The sequence below is a fragment of the Rana temporaria genome, chromosome 3, assembly GCF_905171775.1.
Source record: "Rana temporaria chromosome 3, aRanTem1.1, whole genome shotgun sequence".
NCBI lineage: Eukaryota > Metazoa > Chordata > Amphibia > Anura > Ranidae > Rana > Rana temporaria.
Window position 1 is genome coordinate 453,330,456 of NC_053491.1, and position 24,226 is coordinate 453,354,681.

Here is a 24,226-nt window from a genome sequence, read left to right on the forward strand (position 1 = left end):
GACCATAGAGACTTTGGCGAACATCTGCTCCTCCGGAAATCTCTATGGTAGGAACCCGGGGCCGGCAGATCTGTTCTCTGACTCACCGATCCCAGTGGTAAATCGGTAGAAGCAGCGGGGGGGGGGGGGGGGGGGACATCCCCTCTCACCGCCTGTAAGAACGATCAAGCAGTGGAACAGTCGCTTTGATCATTCTTACGGTGCACAGAATCGCCGGCTCTAAAAAACGATATCCAAGTGATGCCTGTAGCTGCAAGCACCATTCAGATATGCCACCACAAAGCCGAGGACGTCATATGATGTCGTCTGGGCGCCAAGTGAAAGTTCACCTATTATGCACATGTAAATTTCAGTTTTGGTTTGTTCTAAGATTACTTATTCTAGCGCTGCAGTTATTTATCTGTCACAGAAATAGGTTGGGCAGCACAAGGCAGTTTATGTGGGGAAAAAAGATAAAGCATATTTTTGTCCATTTATATTTGCTAGGCTCATTAAAATATAGATTTTTAAATCAAAAAGGTTACGCGGTCCTTTAAAAAAAGCGTGCAAAAAAAAAAACAACACACCACACACACACACCCCAACAACAAAAGACAAAAAATAAATTAAAAAAAGGAAGACGACAGACAATTGCCCTGACGGTATCACTTTCCCCCCTTAAACTTTCCTGGCCACACTCCTACCAGATTCACGTTGTGCAGCCCACAGGTGCCAACCTGCCGGTCCCAGACTATTTCTACGCACATGCTGGAAAATGACATACATTCCTATGAAGAGGCCGTCTGGTTGGGACGCATGATACCCACCTGGCAGGTGTGTGGACAGGTGAATATAAAGACTATAATTACAGGATAACTCTACGGAAAGTAAAAATAATAATTTAAATAGCTACAAAAAAAAAAGCACGATCTTTAGAACTGCATTAGATCGATCACTTACCAACTGGTTCCACGCGATCTAGGTGATCCACAAAATCTCGTTTTCCCAGGTACACTGTAAGCTGCAGGGAAAATAAAAATAAAATACCATCTTAAAATTAGGGTTCGGTCCCAGAATCCTTTAGCATCGATATTTCTGCACCCTCTTCCTCCCGAGCAGTGTCCCCCCACCCTCATTACCACATTGCGCATGTGTTTCTTGTAGACGGTGACGCCGTGGGATAGATCACAGCGGATCCGCTCCAAATCGGACAGGTCCACATTGTCAGCCTCCTCTCCAGCCTGCATTGCTTGCATCTGTATTCCTTCCTATGTTTTGCATCTCCCTATACCCTTCACACCTCAGGGAGATGCTTCTGGCCCCGGGAGACACGCTTCCACCTGCGATTGGTGGAGGACAGGGGCCGCAGCAACTATGGTGACACAAACAGTACTTTAACCCCTGCATCTCTGCACATGGTACCTTAACCCCTTCCTCTCCATGCATGCTGGAAGAGGCAAGATACTGGGACATCGAGAGAAAAACAGGCACCTCTGAGTGAAGCCTAACATTTAAATGTTACATAAGGGGTTGTAAAGGTAAACAAAAAAAAAATCCTAAATAGCTTCCTTTACCTTAGTGCAGTCCTCCTTCACTTACCTCATCCTTCCATTTTGCTTTTAAATGTCCTTATTTCTTCTGAGAAATCCTCACTTCCTGTTCTTCTGTCTGTAACTCCACACAGTAATGCAAGGCTTTCTCCCTGGTGTGGAGTGTCGTGCTCGCCCCCTACCTTGGACTACCGGAAAGTCAGGACGCCCACTAACACACAGCTCCTTTCTCTATCTGCAACGAAGAGAGCGTCCTGACTCTCCTGTAGTCCAAGGGAGGGGGCGAGCACGACACTCCACACCAGGGAAAAAACCTCACATTACTGTGTGGAGTTACAGACATAAGAACAGGAAGTGAGGATTTCTCAGAAGAAATAAGGACATTTAAAAGCAAAATGGAAGGATGAGGTAAGTGAAGGAGGACTGCACTAAGGTAAAGGAAGCTATTTAGGAAGAGGTTCCTCATACCTCAATGCGAGTTTATATTACACTTCTGCACCATTTAATGACAGTCTTCACTCAGAGGCGCCTGTTTTTCTCTCTATGTCCCAGTATCTTGCATCTATCTTCCAGCATGCATGGAGAGGAAGGGGTTAAGGTACCATGTGCAGAGATGCAGGGGTTAAAGTACGGTTTGTGTCACCATAGTTGCTGCGGCCCCTGGTAAAGGAAGCTATTTAGGAGAGAAAAAAAAAAATTGTACCTTTACAACCCCTTTAAAAGATATGAGGAAACAGGAGGTTCACTCATCACCCGTTTTTAAAAAATCACATAAAATGTTATATTTTTCTGCCACCTCTGTCCTAAAAATAAATTATTTTAATCATTATTATAATTGTCATGCAATAGTGGTAAATAAATTTAATGTGTTTACTGCATATTTTCATATATGTGATGTTTATATGAATATATGTTTCATTTGATGTATATGTATTTTCTGGCTATATAGGAATCACTCGTATCAATTTTCACACAAGGAGTTTTATTCATTTTTATTATTTAAAGCGGAGGTTCACCCATAGCTTACACATTTTCCCCTTAGATGGATGCTCGTTTTGTCTAGGGGAATCGGCTATTTGTTTTAAAATATGATCCGTACTTACCCGTTTACGAGATGCATCTTCTCCGTCGCTTCCGGGTATGGGCTTCGGGAATGGGCGTTCCTTCTTGATTGACAGTCTTCCGAGAGGCTTCCGATGGTCGCATCCATCGCGTCACGATTTTCCGAAAGAAGCCGAACGTCGGTGCGCAGGCGCAGTATAGAGCCGCACCGACGTTCGGCTTCTTTCGGCTACGAGTGACGCGATGGATGCGACCGTCGGGAAGCCTCTCGGAAGACTGTCAATCAAGAAGGAACGCCCGCTCCTGAAGACCCATACCCGGAAGCGACGGAAGAAGATACATCTCGTAAACGGGTAAGTACGGATCATATTTTAAAACAACTAGCCGATTCCCCTAGACACAAACGAGCAGGAATCGAAGGGGAAAATAGAAAAAAAAAAGGAATTGGGTGAACTCCCGCTTTAATTGTGGGAGAAAAATTAGCACACTCTCCACAAGATGGCAGTATACCAAAGCACACATAAGCCCGTTTTCAGCCTACGTCACTTCAGGAATGCACACTGTGTACACCTTTCTAGTGCGCATGCTCCGAAACGCGTCGAGCGCACGCCAGTGACGCCATCACGCCCAACGTTGCATTCCAGCCCTCTCCACTGAGCTCTAGCTGCTCTCCAAACCTCATTCTCGATCGCAAAGCATTCTGCGGCCCAAGACAGTTACCACAACAGGTTGTGTGAGCCACAGGAACGTTAAACAGTCGGGACAGATGCCAGTGTCTTACTGGACTAATCATATGTGCCCGTTTCCTCAATGCGAGTTTATATTACACTTATGTACCATTAAATGTTGCAGTCTTCACTCGGAGGCGCCTGTTTTTATCTCTTTTTCCACGTTTGGAGTTTGCTTCCACTTCCCCAACAAGACTGGTCCTGAAACTGTGGACTGTTCTCCCATTATACGGAGCCGCTTGCTCAAAAGACAACCTTGATGGAATTTTGCATTTATTTGCACACTTATCTACCCACGCCACTACCCAATCTTTATGTCAAGATACTGGGACATGGCCACTTACCTTGCAGTTTGGGCTGGATTTCTTAAATACTCTGCAAAAAAAAAAAAAAAAGACAAAATAAGCTGTTGCAATGTACATTCTTAGGGGTGGAACAAACTGTCATGTTTTCACATCTTTCCCACGTTCTATATCAGGATCTATAGAGATCAATGATCATTAACCAGCAATGGAATTCCTGCTCCACATAAATTCCAAACATACAGGGACTCACATTACTAGAAAAAAGGCGATACAAAAATCAGACATGTACATTTATCAGGACAGTCCAACAAAAAAGGTAAATATTTCTGCTTTGAGTAATTATCACTAGGGAAGAGGCAGGTCACTCCCACCACTGCATCCTATCCCAGGATCATCATCACTAGGGAAGAGGCAGGTCACTCCCATCACTGCATCCAATCCCAGGATCATCATCACTAGGGAAGAGGCAGGTCACTCCCACCACTGCATCCTATCCCAGCCTCATCAGTACTAGGGAAGAGGCAGGTCACTCCCACCACTGCATCCTATCCCAGGATCATCATCACTAGGGAAGAGGCAGGTCACTCCCATCACTGCATCCAATCCCAGGATCATCATCACTAGGGAAGAGGCAGGTCACTCCCACCACTGCATCCTATCCCAGCCTCATCAGTACTAGGGAAGAGGCAGGTCACTCCCACCACTGCATCCTATCCCAGGATCATCATCACTAGGGAAGAGGCAGGTCACTCCCACCACTGCATCCAATCCCAGGATCATCATCACTAGGGAAGAGGCAGGTCACTCCCACCACTGCATCCTATCCCAGGATCATCATCACTAGGGAAGAGGCAGGTCACTCCCACCACTGCATCCTATCCCAGTGTCATCATCACTAGGGAAGAGGCAGGTCACTCCCACCACTGCATCCTATCCCAGGATCACTAAGAGGCAGGTCACTCCCACATCCTATCCCAGCATCATCATCACTAGGGAAGAGGCAGGTCACTCCCACCACTGCATCCTATCCCAGCGTCATCATCACTAGGGAAGAGGCAGGTCACTCCCACCACTGCATCCTATCCCAGCGTCATCATCACTAGGGAAGAGGCAGGTCACTCCCACCACTGCATCCTATCCCAGTGTCATCATCACTAGGGAAGAGGCAGGTCACTCCCACCACTGCATCCTATCCCAGGGTCATCACCACCAGGGAAGAGGCAGGTCACCCCCACCACTGCATCCTATCCCAGCATCATCATCACTAGGGAAGAGGCAGGTCACTCCCACCACTGCATCCTATCCCAGTGTCATCATTACTAGGGAAGAGGCAGGTCACTCCCACCACTGCATCCTATCCCAGTGTCATCATTACTAGGGAAGAGGCAGGTCACTCCCACCACTGTATTCTATCCCAGTGTCATCAGCACTAGGGAAGAGGCAGATCACTCCCACCACTGCATCCTATCCCAGTGTCATCATCACTAGGGAAGAGGCAGGTCACTCCCACCACTGCATCCTATCCCAGTGTCATCATCACTAGGGAAGAGGCAGGTCACTCCCACCACTGCATCCTATCCCAGTGTCATCATCACTAGGGAAGAGGCAGGTCACTCCCACCACTGCATCCTATCCCAGGATCATCACTAGGGAAGAGGCAGGTCACCCCCACTACTGCATCCTATCCCAGTGTCATCATTACTAGGGAAGAGGCAGGTCACTCCCACCACTGCATCCTATCCCAGTGTCATCATCACTAGGGAAGAGGCAGGTAACTCCCACCACTGCATCCTATCCCAGTGACATCATCACTAGAGAAGAGACAGGTCACTCCCACCACTGCATCCTATCCCAGTGTCATCATCACTAGGGAAGAGGCAGGTGACTCCCACCACTGCATCATATCCCAGTGTCATCATCACTAGGGAAGAGGCAGGCCACCCCCACTACTGCATCCTATCCCAGGATCATAATCACTAGGGAAGAGGCAGGTCACTCCCACCACTGCATCTTATTCCAGCATCATCAGCACTAGGGAAGAGGCAGGTCACTCCCACTACTGCATCCTATGCCAGTGTCCTCATCACTAGGGAAGAGGCAGGTCACCCCCACCACTGCATCCTATCCCAGCCTCATCAGTACTAGGGAAGAGGCAGATCACTCCCACCACTGCATCCGATCCCAGTGTCATCATCACTAGGGAAGAGGCAGGTCACTCCCACCACTGCATCCTATCCCAGTATCATCATCACTAGGGAAGAGGCAGATCACTCCCACCACTGCATCCTATCCCAGCCTCATCATCACTAGGGAAGAGGCAGGTCACCCCCACCACTGCATCCTATCCCAGTATCATCATCACTAGGGAAGAGGCAGATCACTCCCACCACTGCATCCTATCCCAGGATCATCACCACTAGGGAAGAGGCAGGTCACTCCCACCACTGCATCCTATCCCAGGATCATCACCACTAGGGAAGAGGCAGGTCACTCCCACCACTGCATCCTATCCCAGTGTCATCATCACTAGGGAAGAGGAAGGTCACTCCCACATCCTATCCCAGCATCATCAGCACTAGGGAAGAGGAAGGTCACTCCCACATCCTATCCCAGCATCATCAGCACTAGGGAAAAACAGATCACTCCCACCACTGCATCCTATCCTAGTGTCATAATCACTAGGGAAGAGCCAGGTCACTTCCACCACTGCATCCTATCCCAGTATCAGCATCACTAAGAGGCAGGTCACTCCCACATCCTATCCCAGCATCATCAGCACTAGGGAAGAGGAAGGTCACTCCCACATCCTATCCCAGCATCATCAGCACTAGGGAAGAGGCAGGTCACTCCCACATCCTATCCCAGCATCATCAGCACTAGGGAAAAACAGATCACTCCCACCACTGCATCCTATCCTAGTGTCATAATCACTAGGGAAGAGCCAGGTCACTTCCACCACTGCATCCTATCCCAGGATCATCATCACTAAGGAAGAGGCAGGTCTCCCCCACCACTGCATCCTATCCCAGGATCATCATCACTAAGGAAGAGGCAGGTCTCCCACCCCTGCATTCTATCCCAAGTGTCCTCATGACTAGGTAAGAGGCAGGTCTTCCACCACTGCATCCTATCCCAGGATCAGAATCATTAGGGAAGAGGCAGGTCAACCCCACCACGGCATCCTATCCCAGTATCAGCATCACTAAGAGGCAGGTCACTCCCGCATCCTATCCTAGCATCATCATCTCTAGGGAAGAGGCAGGTCTCCCACTACGTCTCCCTATCCCCAGTGTCCTCATCACTAGGGAAGAGGCAGGTCACACCCACCACTGCATCCTATCCCAGCTGACCAGAGTGATCATCACTAGGAAAAAGAAAGGCAACTCCCACAACTGCTACTTGCCCCTAATGAAGATACACTAGTAGGGAGCTCTCAATCTCCAATGAAATGCAAGTCGAGAGGTAAAGTATTGAAAGTAGCAACAATTTGACAAAACCAATGCGTTTCAAGGGAAAAAAAAAAAAAAAAAAAAAAGACTCCCCTTCCTCAGGGGGCTCCCGTTGTCTGCTGATGGTGAATGGGAACAGATCAAAATGAGCTTGATGCCGCCTCTGAAAACACAGTGAACACATAGCATTCTGATTTTGGTGTCACACAGACACACTCATTAGGGATCTTTCCCCCATTCACCATCAGCAGGGGGGAGGGCCTGGGCCACTGCCTTTGGGTATGGCCTTGGTGTTGTCTCCACATGTACTAGTATAGGTAGAAAAGGAGGGAGCCTCCAATCTCCAATGTAACCGCTCGACTTGCATTACATTGGAGATTGGGGGCTCCCTCCTTTTCTACCTATACTAGTACATGTAGAGACGACCCCAAGGCCATACCCAAAGGCAGCGGCCCAGGCCCCCAAAAAGGGCTCACCACCTTCCTTCGGTGTAGTGGTGCAGAAAACATCAGAAGAGAATTCTTCCAATCTGCCCCACCATCACCTAACCATTGACCTACAACCAATTGAGTCAGTCCAGCCCTACAGAAGCTAATGAAGATGCAGGCACCCTCAACTGAGGAAGAGGCAGGTAACACTCATAACTGCCTTTTACCCCAGAACTGTAACCACTAAGGAAGAGGTTGGTCACTCAATGCCACCTACCTCAGCTGCTCAAAATTGTCACCAGTGAGAAAGAAGCAGATCACTGCCACATCTGCCTTTCACGACCCAGTGGCCCCAAATCGACACCAATGAGGTAGAGTGTTGTATACAGCCCATTCAAGCCTATGGGGACACAGTGCGCAAGAACAGCCAGTGCTGGACAGATTTCAAACAGAAGGGATGTAAACAAAGAGGGCAACCGCTCTGAAACGGAGGTAAGTAAACAGGTGTGGGTAGATGGGAAGGAATGGGGCATGTAGAGGGTAACCATAAAGGCACCGCTACTCTTTAAGTTCCTAGCACCAGCCCCAGAATGGACATTCCCACCACCTCTATTGCCCACTCACAGAGGCTGCAATGCAGGTATGAAAAGCGCGATCCCATCTGGACCAAGACAAGGTGTAAGAGAAGGTGCTTTTGGGCAATTATTTAAAGATGTGAAAGCACAACAACATTACACTTCCAATGCAGTAACAAAATGGGGGTTCTCTTGACCACAAATCTGCTGGTGATCTGACTATATGGTTCCGGCTATCGAGATGGTTGCTGTAAGGACTGCGCAGGCGCAATCCTTGCCGATGGAAATCACCGAACCTCCAGGGCGATGTGGAATTTGAGGTAAGTGGCCAGTCGGCCTCACTTCGCTCGAACGGCTCGCTACGCTCGCTCGGCATCCTGACACTTTTTTTTTTTTTTTTTAACATTCTCTAATCCGCAGTAGGGGTGCAACGGATCAAAAAACTCACGGTTCGGATCGTTCCTCGGATCAGGAGTCACGGATCGGATCATTTTTCGGATCGGCAAAAAAATAAATAAAAAAAATCTCCCCCACTGTAATATCCACATCTCCTCTCCCCCCCCCACCAACTATAGTACCCCCTCGGTGCAGACACCCCCCCCTCCTCTTAGTACAGTGACCCCCCCTTCTCAGGACAGTGACCCCCCCCCCCTTCTCAGGACAGTGACCCCCCCCCCCCTTCTCAGGACAGTGACCCCCCCCCTTCTCAGGACAGTGACCCCCCCCCCCTTCTCAGGACAGTGACCCCCCCCCCCTTCTCAGGACAGTGACCCCCCCCCCCCTTCCCAGGACAGTCCCCCCCCCCCCCTTCTCAGGACAGTGACCCCCCCCCCCTTCTCAGGACAGTGACCCCCCCCCCTTCTCAGGACAGTGACCCCCCCCTTCTCAGGACAGTGACCCCCAGCTAGTACCGACAGACGAGCGGCGTGTCCCACGAGTGCAGGCTCCTCCTCTGTGGGTGTAAACAGAGGAGGGCCGCCGCCGGGTGTACCAAGATGGCCGCGGCTCCGGAGCTAGGCCGAAGCCGCGGTCTTTCCTAATGTTACGGCGGCGGCTCCGGAGCTAGGCTGAAGCCGCGGCCTTTCCTAGCGTTATGGTCGCGGCTCCGGAGGTAGGCCGAAGCCGCGGCCATAACATTAGGAAAGGCTGCGGCTTCGGCCTAGCACCGGAGCCGCCGCCGTAACATTAGGAAAGGCCGCGGCTTCGGCCTAGCTCCGGAGCCATGGCAATCCGAGGATCACAGTGTGTTCCGATCCGAAGGGGTGACCCGTTCGGATCACGGATCAACTGTGATCCGTTGCACCCCTAATCCGCAGGGATGTTAAGAAATGAGCCTGGATGCCGGTCGAGGTTCGGAGATTTCCGTCGGCAAGGATTGCGCCTGCGCAGTCTTTACAGGAACCATCTCGATAGAGGAACCATACCGACAAGTCACCGGCTCACACAGGTACGACTCGTCAGGCAACTAAGTCGCCCTCCATTCTGTACAATGGAATCGTTCTAATAGTAGCTACTAAAGTCACTCCGACTTAAAAAAAAAAAAAAAAAAAAAAAAGGTTCCTGTACTACTTTGGGACGACTTCAGGGCGACTTGCATTGACTTCAATACAGAAGTCCTTTTGCAAGTCGCCTCTGAAGCTGTGGGCAGATCGCCTTGCCAAGTCGCTCGGCAAGTGGTGCCGCCCCTGTGTGAACTGGCTCTGGGAACTGACATTTGGCATGTAATTTTTTTGGGGGCGGGAGGAGTGGGGGCTTCAGGAGGAGTGGGACACCCTGTCCCACTTCCTCCTTCCGCCGAGGGGCTGCTAAGGCGATACGTCATATCGCCTTTTGGCGGCCCCTCCCTGTAGGTGATAGCCTGGGACACGTGACAGGTCCCAGGCGATCGCCTGTCCAATCAGATAGCGCCGCTCGCGCATGCGCAGTGAGTGCCTGGCCGTGAAGCCGAAAGCTGTCACGGCCGGGTGCCCACAGTAACAATGAGGACGCCGGCCGGAGCGTCGCTGGAACGTGGAGCAGGTGAGTGTCCGTTTATTAAAAGCCAGCAGCTACACTTTTTGTAGCTGCTGACTTAAACATTAAAAATGCCTGGAACTCCCCTTTAATGACTGGAAAGGCAAACCACTAACCCTGCCGAAAGAGCTTAGAGATACAAATCAGAACATTTCTGACTATTTTTCACTCGCTAATCTTTGAAATTCATCTAACAAACTATTTTAGAAAAATCATGTGAGATCTTCCGGTATAAAAAAGGCAAAAAAATAAATTCAGTAGAGATAGAAAGAGATAAATATTATGCAGAATTAAGACTTGCAGACCTGGAAATTTGTGGCAGGAAGACTTGTTTGCTGATCAAGCACAGATAAAACCGGACACTGAATATAGAGATCTACAACAAAATGTGCTAAAAGTGACTGTAATTGGTCAACTAATTTTATTTATTTTTTTTAAAAGGACCGAGCCTATTTTTCAGACTCGGTGTTTAGAAGTTAAATTCATTTTTTTTTTTTGCTAGAAAATTATTTAGAACATATTATTTTTTTCTTCTAACACCCTAGAGAATAAAATAGCGGTCGTTGCAATACAGTGTCACAGCGTATTTGTGCAGCGGTCTTACAAGCGCTTTTTTGGGGAAAAAAAAAAATACACTTTTTTGAATAAAACAAGGACAACAGTAAAGTTAGCCCACTTTTTTTTTTATATATTGTAAAAGATGTCACGCCGAGTAAATTGATACCAAACATGTCACGCTTCAAAAATGCAACCGCTCGTGGATTGGCGACAAACCTTTTACCCTTAAAAATCTCCATAGATGACGTTTAAAAATGTATACAGGTTACCAGTTTTTAGATAAAAGAGAAGGTCCAGGGCTAGAATTTCTGCTCTCACTCTAAGAGCCGGTTCACACTGGGGCGGCACGACTTCAGAGGCGACTTGCAAAATGACTTCTGTATAGAAGTCAATGCAAGTCGCCCCGAGTCGCCCCCAAAGTTGTACAAGAACCTTTTTCTAAGTCGGAGCGACTATTAGAACGGTTCTATTGAATAGAATGGGATGCGACTTGTCAGGCGGCTGAGTCGCCCCAGTGTGAACCGGCTCCAACGATCACGGCGATACCTCACATGTGTGGTTTGAACACAGTTTTCATATGCAGGGCGCTACTCATGTATGTGTTCGCTTCTGCGCACAAACTCGACGGGGCGCTTTCAATTATTTTTTCTTCATTTATTTTACTTTTTATTTTATTTTGACAGTCAAAAAAACAAATTGGGGGCACTTTTATTCCTACAAGTCATGTCAACGTCCCACGTAATAGAAAAACAAACGCACGACAGGACCTCTTAAAAAAGAGATCTGGGGTCAAAAAGACCTCAGATCTCACATTTACACTAAAATGCAATAAAAAATGAAAAGAAAGTAATTAAAAAAAAAAAAAAAAAGTCTCCTTTAAGAGCATTGGGCGGAAGTGACGTTTAATGTCGCTTCTGCCCTTCAATGCTATGGAGCTGAGCAGGGGCCATCTTCACCTCAACCAGGTAGTGAGGGGAGCGGATGCGATCATCTCCACCGCGACCGACAGTTCTGGTAAGTGGCGGAGACGACCGGAGTGCGGCGGGAGGGGGGATTCCTCTCTCGCCACCGATAAAAGTGATCTTGTGGCGAATCCACCGCAGAGACCACTTTTATCCTAAAGAGAAATGCACAATGTACTTGACAATACCGGGGTTATGGCAGCCATCTGCAGCCATACCAATAGTATTTAGCATCAAAAGTACCGACGTACAGGTACTGCGATTTGCGTGAAATGGTTATACTTAACTGCTCTGCTCAATGGTTGAGCCAATCCTCTTCTGGGGTCCCCCACTGACGCTCCATTCCCACCGCCGAGTGGCGGCGGGGTTATTTTTTTAAAAGTCAGCAGCTGCTGTATTTGTAGCTGCTGGCTTTAAAAAAAAAAAAATGTTGCAGGTGAACCCCCCCCCCACTTTAAGGCTCGCCTGGAACAATATTGCAGCACATAACGTCACGCCACAGCTGCCGCCTGCTGACAGTCCCAGTAAAAAGGACTGGAATAGGAGAGGAAGTGTTCACATAACTACTTCCCTAAAAAAAAAATGTTTTATGCATTTACAAACATTTGAAAATGTAAACAGAATTTGCACTGCAAGAGCACTTCTAATTTAGCTTGACATCCACATTAATGACAGGCAGATGTTCCCTTCACTGAGGAGCGCGTGCCAAAACTGATCAGCATTACAGGATTTTTAGGCAACATTGTAAAAAAAAAAAAAAAAAAAAGTTAAAACCCTGGACCATTTTGTTGCTAAAGGACCAGGCCCCTTTTTGCGATTCGGCACTGCGTCGCTTTAACTGACAATTGCGCGGTCGTGCAACGTGACTCCCAAACAAAATTTACGTCCTTTTTTTTCTCCCACAAATAAGAGATTTCTTTTGGTAGTATTTGATCACCTCTGCGTTTTTTATTTTTTGCGCTATATACAAAAATAGAGCGACAATTTGGAAAAAAAAAAAAAAAAAGCAATATTTTTTACTTTTAGCTATAATAAATAATCCCAAAAAAAGATAAAAAAAAAAATATCCCTCAGTTTAGGCCGATATGTATTCTACATTTTTTTTTTTTTTTTTTTTTTAAAACAAAAAATAAAATAAAACTTGCAATAAAGCGTTTGATTGGTTTGTGCAAAAGTTATAGCCTCTACAAAATAGGGGAGAGTTTATGGCATTTTTATTCATAATTTTATTTTTATTTTTTTACTAGTAATGGCGGCGATCAGTGATTTTTTATCGTGACTGCGACATTATGGTGGACACTTTTGACACTATTTTGGGACCGTTGTAATTTTTAAAGCGATAAGTGCTATAAAAATGCACTGATTACTGTAAAACTGGCAGTGAAGGGGTTAACCAGTAGGGGGCGCTGTAGGGGTTAAGTGTGACCCAATGAGTGATTCTTACTGTGTGGGGGGGGGGGTGTGGCTTGGCGTGTGACGTCACTGATAGCCGTTCCCTATGACAGGGAACAGACAATAAGTGACAGTCTGACTAGAAAACACGGGGAAGGTTTGTTTACACTTACCTCTCCCCATTCTTCAGCTCTGTGATCTGATCGCGGGACAGCGGCGGCGATCGGGTCTGCGGGTCCTGCGGGCGCGGTCACAAAGTAACCGAGTCGCGAGCGTGCCACCGCCAGTGCACGCGACCCATGGCTGTGCATATTAAAGGGGACGTACCTGTATGCCAATATGCGCAGCCGTGCCATTCTGTCGATGTACATCGGCATGCGGCGGTTGGCAAGCGGTTAAAGGGATTGTAAAGTCAGAAGGTTTTTTTTAATCTTAAAGGCAGAGTTCCACCCTAAAGTGCTTTTCTGGGGGGGGGGGGGGATAACCGTCTTTGACAGGTATCCTTTCACACTTCCGGGAGTCCGGGCCACGGCCCGTGACATCACCGCGGGGCTCCCTCCTCCCCCCCCCCTCCCCCCAGGGCCAATAGGAGAGAGTAGTGGAGCCTCGCACATGCCGAAAGGCTACACTGCCGGGTTCCCTTACCTGCAATGGCGGCAGCAGCAGCACCTGACGGAAATATCAGCTGCGGGTGCCGACATTGAGGGACTCCAGGACAGGTAAGTGTCCTATTAAAAGTCAGCAGTTGCAGCATTTGTAGCAGCTGGCTTTTAATTTTTTTTGGCTGCAACACCGCTTTCATACATTCTGTGCATTAGGATAAAAAGCCTTCACCCCCCCCCCAACACTAAAGTTACATACACACTATTAGATTTTCTTCAGGTTTACCAAAACCATTTAATATGAGGTCAAACCTTAGGAGTTTCAATTTGTATGCAGTCAGACAGGCCCTTGCACTACAAGGTTGTGGTAAATCTGAAGACAAAAATCTGCAGAAAATCAAATGTATGGGGCAGCGATGTCTCTGTCCAGTGATGTCGACAAGTGTCGTTCAAGATCCTCCAGCCCCCTCTCTCCATCAAAGAAAGAGAGAGGGGGCTGGGCCGGGTCGGGGCCATGTGTCTGAATGGACACAGGGAGCTGCAACTCGGCTCGGGTGCCCCCATAGCAAGCTGCTTACTGTGGGGGCACCCAACAGAGGGGAGGGGCCAAGGGAGCCAAAGAGGGACCCGAGAAGAGGAGGATCAGGGCTGCTCTGCGCAAATCAACTGCAACAGAGGAAGTATAATGTTTGTTATTTTTATAGGGGGGGGGGGGGGAATGAGTCTTTATGATCACTTTAAGATTATATGTCTCATTTGAAACAATGCTAACCGACATTCTTACCACCTGACTTACAAGGCCTGATCACTGTATGGATTAGGCTTCTGATCTCTTCCTTTCACCGATATGATCTGAAAGCAGATCTTTAAATGAGAAAAACAATCTACAGTGGAACCTCAGATTGCGAGTAACGCAGGGATCGACAAATCCCGGGCGCCAGGTCGCCATGGCGACTAGAAATAGTGTCCTGGCGACTTGGCTTGGAAGGTGGGCAAAAAAAAAAAAAATTTTGTTTTTTTGTGAGCTGGTGCCATCTGGTGGTGAGCCGTTGGTATTACAAGTTATTACCACCAGATGTGAGCTGGCGCCATCTGGTGATGGCCGTTGGTATTACAAGTTAAGCATTACAAGTTAAACAGCAATTCTAATGTCATTTTTCACTATTTTCACTGCCATCTTCTTCCCTCTAATTAGAACCCCCAAACATTATATATATTTTTTATCCTAACACCCTAGAGAATAAAATGACGATCGTTGCAATACTTTCTGTCACGCCGTATTTGCGCAGCGGTCTTGCAAGTGCACTTTTTTGGGGAAAAAATTACACTTTTTTAAATTAAAGCGGATGTGCCATGGGAACAAAATATTAAAAGTCAGCAGCTACAAATACTGCAGCTGCTGACTTTTAATATTAGGACACTTACCTGTCCTGGAGTCCAGCGCCGATCGCAGCAGAGCACGAGCGATCGCTCGTCACTCTGCTGCTCCCCCCGCCATCCACGCTGAGGGAACCAGGAAGTGAAGCGCTGCGGCTTCACTGCCCGGTTCCCTACGGCGCATGCGCGAGTCGCGCTGCGCCCGCCGATTGGCTCACACGCTGTGTGCTGGGAGCCGAGTGTTCCCAGCACACAACGGGTGACAGACGGGATGTGACGGAATGCCCGTCTTTCGCCCGTAGCGTGTGGCCGGAAGTGGGTGCAAATACCTGTCTTTAGACAGGTGTCTGCACCCCCCTCCCCCCTGAAAGGTGTCAAATGTGACACCGGAGGGGGGGAGGGTTCCGATCAGCGGGACTCCACTTTAGGGTGGAGGACCGCTTTAAGACAACAGTAAAGTTATCCCCATTTTTTTTTTAATATTATGAAAGATAATGTTACGCCGAGTAAATTCATACCCAACATGTCACGCTTCAAAATTGCGTTTGAACGCCGTTTACATATGCGGGCGCTGCTCACGTATGTGTTCGCTTCTGCGCACAAGCTCGTCGGGACGGGGTGCGTTTTCTGGCTCCTAACTTTTTTAGCTGGCTCCTAGATTCCAAGCAAATTTGTCAACCCCTGGGTTAACGAGCGTGTCGCAATACGAGCCATGACTCGATTTACGAGTGTCTCGCAAAACAAGCAGGATGTAATCCTCTTCAGTGTCGCATTTGGTCAGAGGTGTGGGGGCGCCGGAGCCCTTTGGAAATACTCCAATACTCAGTTCGAGGGCTTCTGAGGGTAGCTGAACGATCTTCGGGTATTTCCGAGGCTCTCCGGCACCCCCCTCTGGCCACATGCGGTATTGCATGCCATAGAAGTCAATGTGGAACGAATTGTTTTAGTTTCCATTGACTTTGATGGGGAAACTCGCTTTGATATGCAAGTGCTTTGGATTACGAGCATTCTCCTGGAACGGATTATGCCCGTAATCCAAGGTTCCACTGTATCTATATATAAAAAATTGATAGATTGAGAGATATATATATATATATATATATATATATATATATATATATATATATATATATATATATATATATATATATATATATATATATATATATATATATATATATATATATATATATATATATATATATATATATCTCTATCACACACACACACATCTCGGCCACCTTATTAGGTACACCTTGCTAGTACCGGATTGGACACCCTTTTGCCTTCATTCTTCGTGGCATAGAGATTTTTAGGTAGATTCAGAAAGAGTTAGGCCGGCTTATCAGTAGATAAGTCGACCTAACTCAGAATCTACGCCGACTTATGTTTAAGTGTATGCTGAAACAGAGATACGCTTAAACTTATCTAAGATACGACGGCTTGGGCCGTCCTATCTTAGATTGCAATATTTCGGATGGCCGCTAGGTGGCGCTTCCATTGCGGTCGGCGTAGAATATTCAAATGAGGAGATACGCCGATTCACGAACGTACGCCCGGCCGACGCAGTACTTTTACGCCGTTTACGTGAGAGATAGGCCGCGTAAAGTTAGAGCTAGGCCCTAGTGGAATAGTAATGTCAAGTATGGCCGCCGTTCCCGCATCGAAATTTGAATTTTTTACGTCGTTTGCGCAAGTCGTCCGTGAATCGGGATTTACGTCGTTTACGTCCACGTCAAAATCAATTGGCCCGTGCGGCGTACTTAGCCGCAATGCACACTGGAAAATGTAGGCGCCCGGCGCGTGCGCAGTTAAAAAAAAAATACGTAAAAAACGTAAGGTCAAGCACTATTAGCATACAACACGCCCCCCTAACACACATTTGAATTTGGCGCCCTTACGCCCGCCCGTTTTAGGCTACGCCGCCATAACATAGCAGGCAAATACATTGAGAATCATGTACTTGCCTAGCTAACTAGCCATCATCCACATAGAGAAAGAGAAGGGATCATGTAAATTAAACATTGTGCGTTTATTATCACTATAAAATGTTGTACCCCTCCCCCAAAGTCTCCATTGGGGTCACAGTCCCATCCATTGCACACCAATAAAACCTCCTCTATTACGGTTCTGCCAGTTTAGTCATCTCACAGGTATAATAAAAGCGAGCCTCTAGTGCCAAGGTTGCCTCCCTACAGACTGCTGGCCCTGTACTTATTACAAGAGGTCGCAGTCAGGATGCCCCTCTGCCCGGATGGTAGGGACACAATGACGTAGACGGGCACACTGCTCTATTCACAGCCACCTGTAATTACAGACTAATATCAGAGTGTCACAAATAGACACATGATCAGCGTTTCCGGACTTGTGCAAGATGATGAGCAGAGCTTCCTTCCTGAAAAGATCCACACCCACAGATAGTGTGCAAGGCTCCCGAGAGAACCGACCGCAAATCAGGGGCACTAAAGAGGAGCTCCGACCTGGGGACAGCACAGAGCAGGCCAATCGCATACTCCCCACTGCAAATAGTCAAATAGTAGAATAGTAGAAACATTTGTTTAGGAAAAATACACTACCGTATTTATCAGCATATAACCTAACATTACATTTAGACGGGAAGCTTCAGGAAAAAAATAAAAAAAAACTATAAATAAAGAACTTTGAAGCAAAATAAGGGTCACAGCCCATCAATGCAGCCTCACCATTGCCCATTAATGCAGCCTGATCAGTGCCCACCTACAGCCCCACCATTGCCCATTAATGCAGCCTCACCATTGCCCATTAATGCAGCCTGATCAGTGCCCACCTGCAGCCTCTCCATTGCCCATTAATGCAGCCTGATCAGTGCCCACCTGCAGCCTCTCCATTGCCCATTAATGCAGCCTGATCAGTGCCCACCTGCAGCCTCACCATTGCCCATTAATGCAGCCTGATCAGTGCCCACCTGCAGCCTTATTGCCCATTAATGCAGCCTGATCAGTGCCCACCTGTAGCCTAACCATAGCCCAATAATGCAGCCTCACCATTGTCCATTAATGAAGCCTGATCAGTGCCAACCCGCAGCCTCACCATTGCCCATTAATGCAGCCTGATCAGTGCCCATTAGTGCAGCCTGATCAGTACCTATTTGCAGCCTGTCCATTGCAGCCTGATCTGTGCCCATCCGCAGCTTTGCCCATCATTGGGGCCTCACCAGTGCTGGATTACACAGAGCCACGGTCTCCTGTGTACCCAACTCTCAGTCATTTACAGTTCTGTCTCCTAACCCGGCTCCTATGATATAGACAGATGCCGGGACTGTGTGACCGAGCGACCGGGTACACAGGAGATCGTGGCTCTGCGCAATACAGCGGCACTCGCCCCCTCCTTTCTCTCCGACCGAGGCAGCCAGGAAAAATCGGTGTACAACACGCACACATGTTTTCCCCCAATTTTCGGGGGAGGGGTGCGTTATACACCGATAAATTATGGTAGTTACCGCAAACACGAATGACAAGGCCGCTCCAAGAAGAGGTCCTATACCAGTGATGGCGAACCTTGGCACTCCAGAGGTTTTGGAATAATGCAATAAATGGGCACCATGGCTACATTTGGAGCACCAACCACCACTGTTTCTATACTTTCCCAATAAGATAAGAAATTTCATTTTTTTTAGTCTAGGTCCACTTTAAGAATAGAAGGCAAATGTTAGGGGTCTCCCCCCAACCAGTACTTCCAGGAGAGAATGGAAGCTCAGTGATTTCTGACCTTTCCTCCTCTCCACAGCTGTGCCCAGAAAAAGAAACCCCATAAAAACTTCCCAGCGCCGTGATGTCACAGGAAACCTTGTTTGGCTTTATGTTCTCTGCTCAGCACATAGCATATAGCCGGCGTCAGAGGAGCTGCTGACAGACGATGTACAGAATGTTGTGCATGCCGCTGACATTCTCATGCACTCGGAACACCCCCCCTGCATGCACGCTTTCCAGAGGATTTCACATAAAAAAAACGGAGCACTAAAAAATACTAGAGGACTCAACAAGCTGCAGGACCAGAACAGGACACAGAATTAACCACTTTAAGACCAGGCCTTTTTCTGATATTTGTTGTTTACAAGTAAAAATCTGTATTTTGCGCGAAAATTAAAATTAATGAAACTTTTTTTTTTTTTCTTTAGCAGAAACCCTAGGGACGTTGCAATAATTTTATGTCACACTGTGTTTGCACAGCGGCCTTTCAAACGCAATTTTTTTGGGGAAAAAATACACTATTTATTTTTTATTAAAGCAGAGTTCCACCCAAAAATGGAACTTTCGCTTAATCCACTCCTTACATTTGGCATGTAATTTTTTTGGGGGGGGAGTGGGACTTCCTGTCCCACTTCCTCCTTCCGTCAAGGGGCTGGTAAGGCGAATAGCTTAATCGCCTTACTGCAGCCCCTCCCTGTAGGCGATCGTCTGTCCAATCGGACGGCGCTCGCACATGTGCAGTGACGCTCGCGCATGCGCAGTGGGTGCCCAGCCGTGAAGCCGAAAGCGGTCACAGCTGGGTGCCCACACTTGGAATGAAGACGCCGGCCGGAGAGGAGCGGAGCCCCGGCCGGCGCGTCGCTGGAGCAGGTGAGTGTATGTTTATTAAAAGCCAGCAGCTACACTTTTTGTAGCTGACTTTTAACATAAAAAAAAGGCTGGAACTCCACTTTAAAAAGTAAAGTTAGCCCAATTTTTCTATAGAACGTGAAAGATGTTATGTGAAGTAAATATATACCCAACATGTCATGCTTTAAAATTGTGCACACTCGTGGAATGGCGACAAACTACGGTACTTAAAATCTCTGTAGATGACGATAATTTTTTATTTTTTTTCCCAGGTTTTCCATTTAGAGTTACAGGGGAAGTCTCGCGCTAAAATTATTGCTCTCCAACGTTTGCGGCATTACCTCACATGTGGGGTTTGAATAGATTATTTATAATTGACATTTGCTTCTGCACACAAGCTCAGACTGATGGGGTATTTATCTTTTTTTTTTTTTTTTTTTTTTTTTTAAGTGGAGGTTCGCCCTAATAGCATGTATATCTGACCAACTCCAGGGCTGTATCCTGGCCTAGGGCAGCACGTTGCAGGGGGGCAGCACGGAAAGAGTCCCCACCGGCTTGCGCTATTAGTATAGCACCGTTAGTGTAGCACCAGTTTAATGGGGTGGACTGGGCAGAGAGGAAAGCATCCTGCAAATGTAAGGAGGGCGGAGCTTCTAATTTTGACTGTCCTATCATCCTGGACCACAAACCTTCCTCACTGTGCTATACGTTTTCTGCTGTACCATTGGCATGGTTATATCTTTTTAGTCCTCTCCATAAAATTATCAGAATTGTGTGCCTAAAGTAGAACTATAGGAACACTTTTTTTTTTCATTTTGAATAGAGTAAGGGTAAGGGAAGGGCAGGTCTTTAACAGCAAGGGGTGTGGTCTTGACAGGAAGGGGTGGGTCATATTTAAATTAGGGGTGCACGAGTTTAGTCAGGCCTAGGGCAGCACAAAACCTAAATACATCCCTGACCAATTCCCTTATAGTCGTAACAAGTACTGTCCGCAATGATTGACGTCTGTTCCCCCCGGCAGATAAGGCCCCTCCCCCCATATTGCGTAGGCGTGCACAAGTTACGGGGTTTCCAAAAAAAGCTAAACATGCGGAGATGCGAGTCGGCTCTATACGGCGCCTGAGCCCCGCATGTTCGGGTTTTTTCGGAAACCCCGTAACTCGTGCGCTTCTACGCAATACGGGGAGCGGGGCCTTATCCACCGGGGGGGGGAACAGACGTCAATCATCTGGACGATCTCCCAGATGACAATCCCCCTAGGCATAGAAACGCCTACTCCCGCGGGGAGAAGTAGATTTTTAATTGGAAGCATTTTTTGTGAGCTCTTCGCTCACAAAAAATGCTTCCAATTAAAAATTAATGGATGCTTTCACACTGGGGCGGTGCGTTGGCGGGGAGGTGAAAAAAATATCTGCAAGCAGCATCTTTGAAGTATGCTTGGAGAGCAAAAAATAAAAAAATAAAAGCACCTGAAAAGCGCCCCAATAAAATGCATGGAAATCGCCTGAAAAGTGCTTCAAAATGGTTCTTGCAGCAGTTTTTTTGAGTCACATGACCTTCAAAAATCTGCACCACCAACTCTTCAAAAGCGCCTGAAAAAAAAAAAAAAGACACAAAAGCACTTTATACGCGTTTTATAGGCAGTTTTCAAGCGCCTCAGTGTGAAAGGGGTCCAAAAATGATAAAAAAAAAAAAAAAATCTAGATCTCTAAGGCTCCATTCACATCTATGCGACAAAACGCCCGACGCCGGATGCTTCTGCCGCTAGAGGGGAGAATTCCCATTGCTGTCTATGGAGATGGTTCACATCTCATAGACGCCGAACGCCTGTCGCCTGAAAAAAAGTCCCGGACCCTTTTTTTCAGGCGACATTGGCGTTCGCCCATTGACAGCAATGGGAAGAATCTGAGAAAAAAAAAAAAAAAGATACACACTCGCAGCAAAATACGCCGCTGTCGCATAGATGTGAATGCAGCCTAACTGATGTATGGTGAATTTTATGGAATCTGTATTCAGGTCTGTATGTGTACTATTATCAGGTGTAGTTTCCTGTTTTCTATTTGTAATAAAAGATAAGTAAAAAAAAAAAAAAAAACATAATATTTGAACAATTTTTTTTTAGAATAAATATTATTATTATTAATAATAAATTGTAACCATAACAAAACGACAACATATTTATAAAATAAAAACACACCCCACACACAGATTCCCCTACTCTTAGCCCAGGCCAAATATGTATACATGCAAAAAGTTATATACAGGGCGAGTGTCATCATTGTGATCCCCTAAACAAAACTAATTTCCCTTCCAAATACAGAAAGTCAAACACAAGCTCGTTAGCGTTTTGTTCAGACCGCCAGTAATGACAATACTGCGGGGAATGACCAGCACACGTGTGGCCCCCCGACACGACACATCCTGAGAGTAAACATGATTTGGATAAAGGCCGGCACAAAAATTTGCACATCATACAGAACAAGAGAGAGGAGCTGGAATCGGCATGGACCAGCGATCAATGCAGACTACATAGGATACCGAGGCCCTGGGCTCACCTATCCACATCTGCATGGAGTCTGTAGGTTTTCTCTGTGTCTATATATTTTTCCCCCCTTTTGTAAATTAAAATATATTTGAATAGTGCTCTGCATTCATCTTTAGAGGAAAAAAAAAAAAAAAAGGGACATATACAGTACAGACCAAAAGTTTGGACACACCTTCTCATTCAAAGAGTTTTCTTTATTTTCATGACTATGAAAATTGTAGATTCACACTGAAGGCATCAAAACTATGAATGAACACATGTGGAATTATACAGAACAAAAAAGTGTGAAACAACTGAAAATATATTTCATATTCTAGGTTCTTCCACCTTTTGCAGCAGACACATCTCTAGAACTGGTAAGAGGAGACTGTGTGAATCAGGCCTTCATGGTAGAATATCTGCTAGGAAACCACTGCTAAAGAAAGGCAACAAGCAGAAGAGACTTGTTTGGGCTAAAGAACACAAGGAATGGACATTAGACCAGTGGAAACCTGTGCTTTGGTCTGATGAGTCCAAACTTGAGATCTTTGGTTCCAACCCCCGTGTCTTTGTGCGACGCAGAAAAGGTGAACGGATGTACTCTACATGCCAGGTTCCCACTGTGAAGCATGGAGGAGGAGGTGTGATGGTGTGGGGGTGCTTTGCTGGTGACACTGTTGGGGATTTATTCTAAATTGAAGGCATACTGAACCAGCATGGCTACCACAGCATCTTGCAGCGGCATGCTATTTCATCCGGTTTGCGTTTAGTTGGACCGTCATTTATTTTTCAACAGGACAATGACCCCAAACACACCTCCAGGCTGTGTAAGGGCTATTTGACCAAGAAGGAGAGTGATGGGGTGCTGCGCCAGGTGACTACCTCTTGAAGCTCATCAAGAGAATGCCAAGAGTGTGCCAAGCAGTAATCAAAGCAAAAGGTGGCTACTTTGAAGGACCTAGAATATGAAATATATTTTCAGTTGTGTCACACTTTTTTATTATGTATAATTCCACATGTGTTAATTCATAGTTTTGATGCTTTCAGTGTGAATCTACAATTTTCATAGTCATGAAAATAAAGAAAACTCTTTGAATGAGAAGGGGTGTCCAAACTTTTGGTCTCTCCTGTACATGACAAAGTCAAGGTGGAACAGTAAAATGCAAGGTACACACACACACACACACACACACACACACACACACACACACACACACACACACACACACAGGCAGTCGAAGTCAAGTCATTTTCCTTTATAACCTAGCAATCATCAACCCCAATTAATGCACCTTACATTTTACCGTATTTATCGGCGTATACCGCGCACTTTTTTGCCCTGAAAATCAGGGCAAAATCGTGGGTGCGCGGTATACGGCGATACCCGCTTTCCCGCGACGAGTTTTGAATACTGCGCCGACATATACTGAGCGCAGTACACTCGGGTATAGTCGGGCAGTCTCGGCTCCTTCCGCGCTCACGTCCTGGACGTACAGGACGTCAGTGCGGGTAGCCGAGCATTGCCGACAATACACAAGTGTACTGCGCTCTGTATATGTCGGCGCAGTATTCAAACTCGGAGCTGGAAACGAGCGGGGAGGACGCGAGGACGCCGCGAGGACGCCCGCCCCGCCGAAGAGGACACCCGACCCGCCGAAGACGGACCCGCCAAAGACGGACGCCGGACCCGCCAAAGACGGACGCCGGACCCGCCAAAGACGGACGCCGGACCCGCCAAAGACGGCCGCCGGACCCGCCAAAGACGGACGCCGGACCCGCCAAAGACGGACGCCGGACCCGCCAAAGACGGACGCCGGACCCGCCAAAGACGGACGCCGGACCCGCCAAAGACGGACGCTGGACCCGCCAAAGAGGACACCCGAAGCGGCAGAAGGACGCCACGCAAGACACCAAAACTAAGTACAAAATTTTTTTTCCCACAGGATTGGGTGCCATTTTAGGGGTGCGATAAATACGGTACATTAGTGCCCTGCCGCCAGCAGATCTTGATCTTTCAGCATTAAACCTCAGGTATGGGTACCAGTTTCTCTAGACTATAGTGAAGAACTGCAGGAAGTGGCTGCATTCACCACGGCTCAGAGTGTGCGGTGGAAGTAGACCTCACCACGGACGTCAGCCCACAGA

The 24,226-nt window shown here is 47.3% G+C and overlaps 1 protein-coding gene across 2 annotated transcripts in view; it reads right to left on the minus strand.

Moving 5' to 3' along the window:
* Window positions 1-24,226, minus strand: part of ARRB2 (arrestin beta 2) — a 106,407-nt gene that overhangs the window by 60,526 nt on the left and 21,655 nt on the right. Inside the window, exons 1-2 of one of the 2 annotated variants that reach the window (XM_040346665.1) lie at window positions 1,119-1,241; window positions 940-1,000 (exon numbers count right to left, since the gene is read on the minus strand). In XM_040346665.1, the coding sequence (XP_040202599.1) occupies window positions 940-1,000; window positions 1,119-1,235 (178 nt within the window). In that variant the 5' untranslated portion in view covers window positions 1,236-1,241. Of the gene's footprint in view, window positions 1-939; window positions 1,001-1,118; window positions 1,242-3,663; window positions 3,695-24,226 lie in introns of those variants that run through there. The other variant, XM_040346666.1, reaches the window with a different exon arrangement.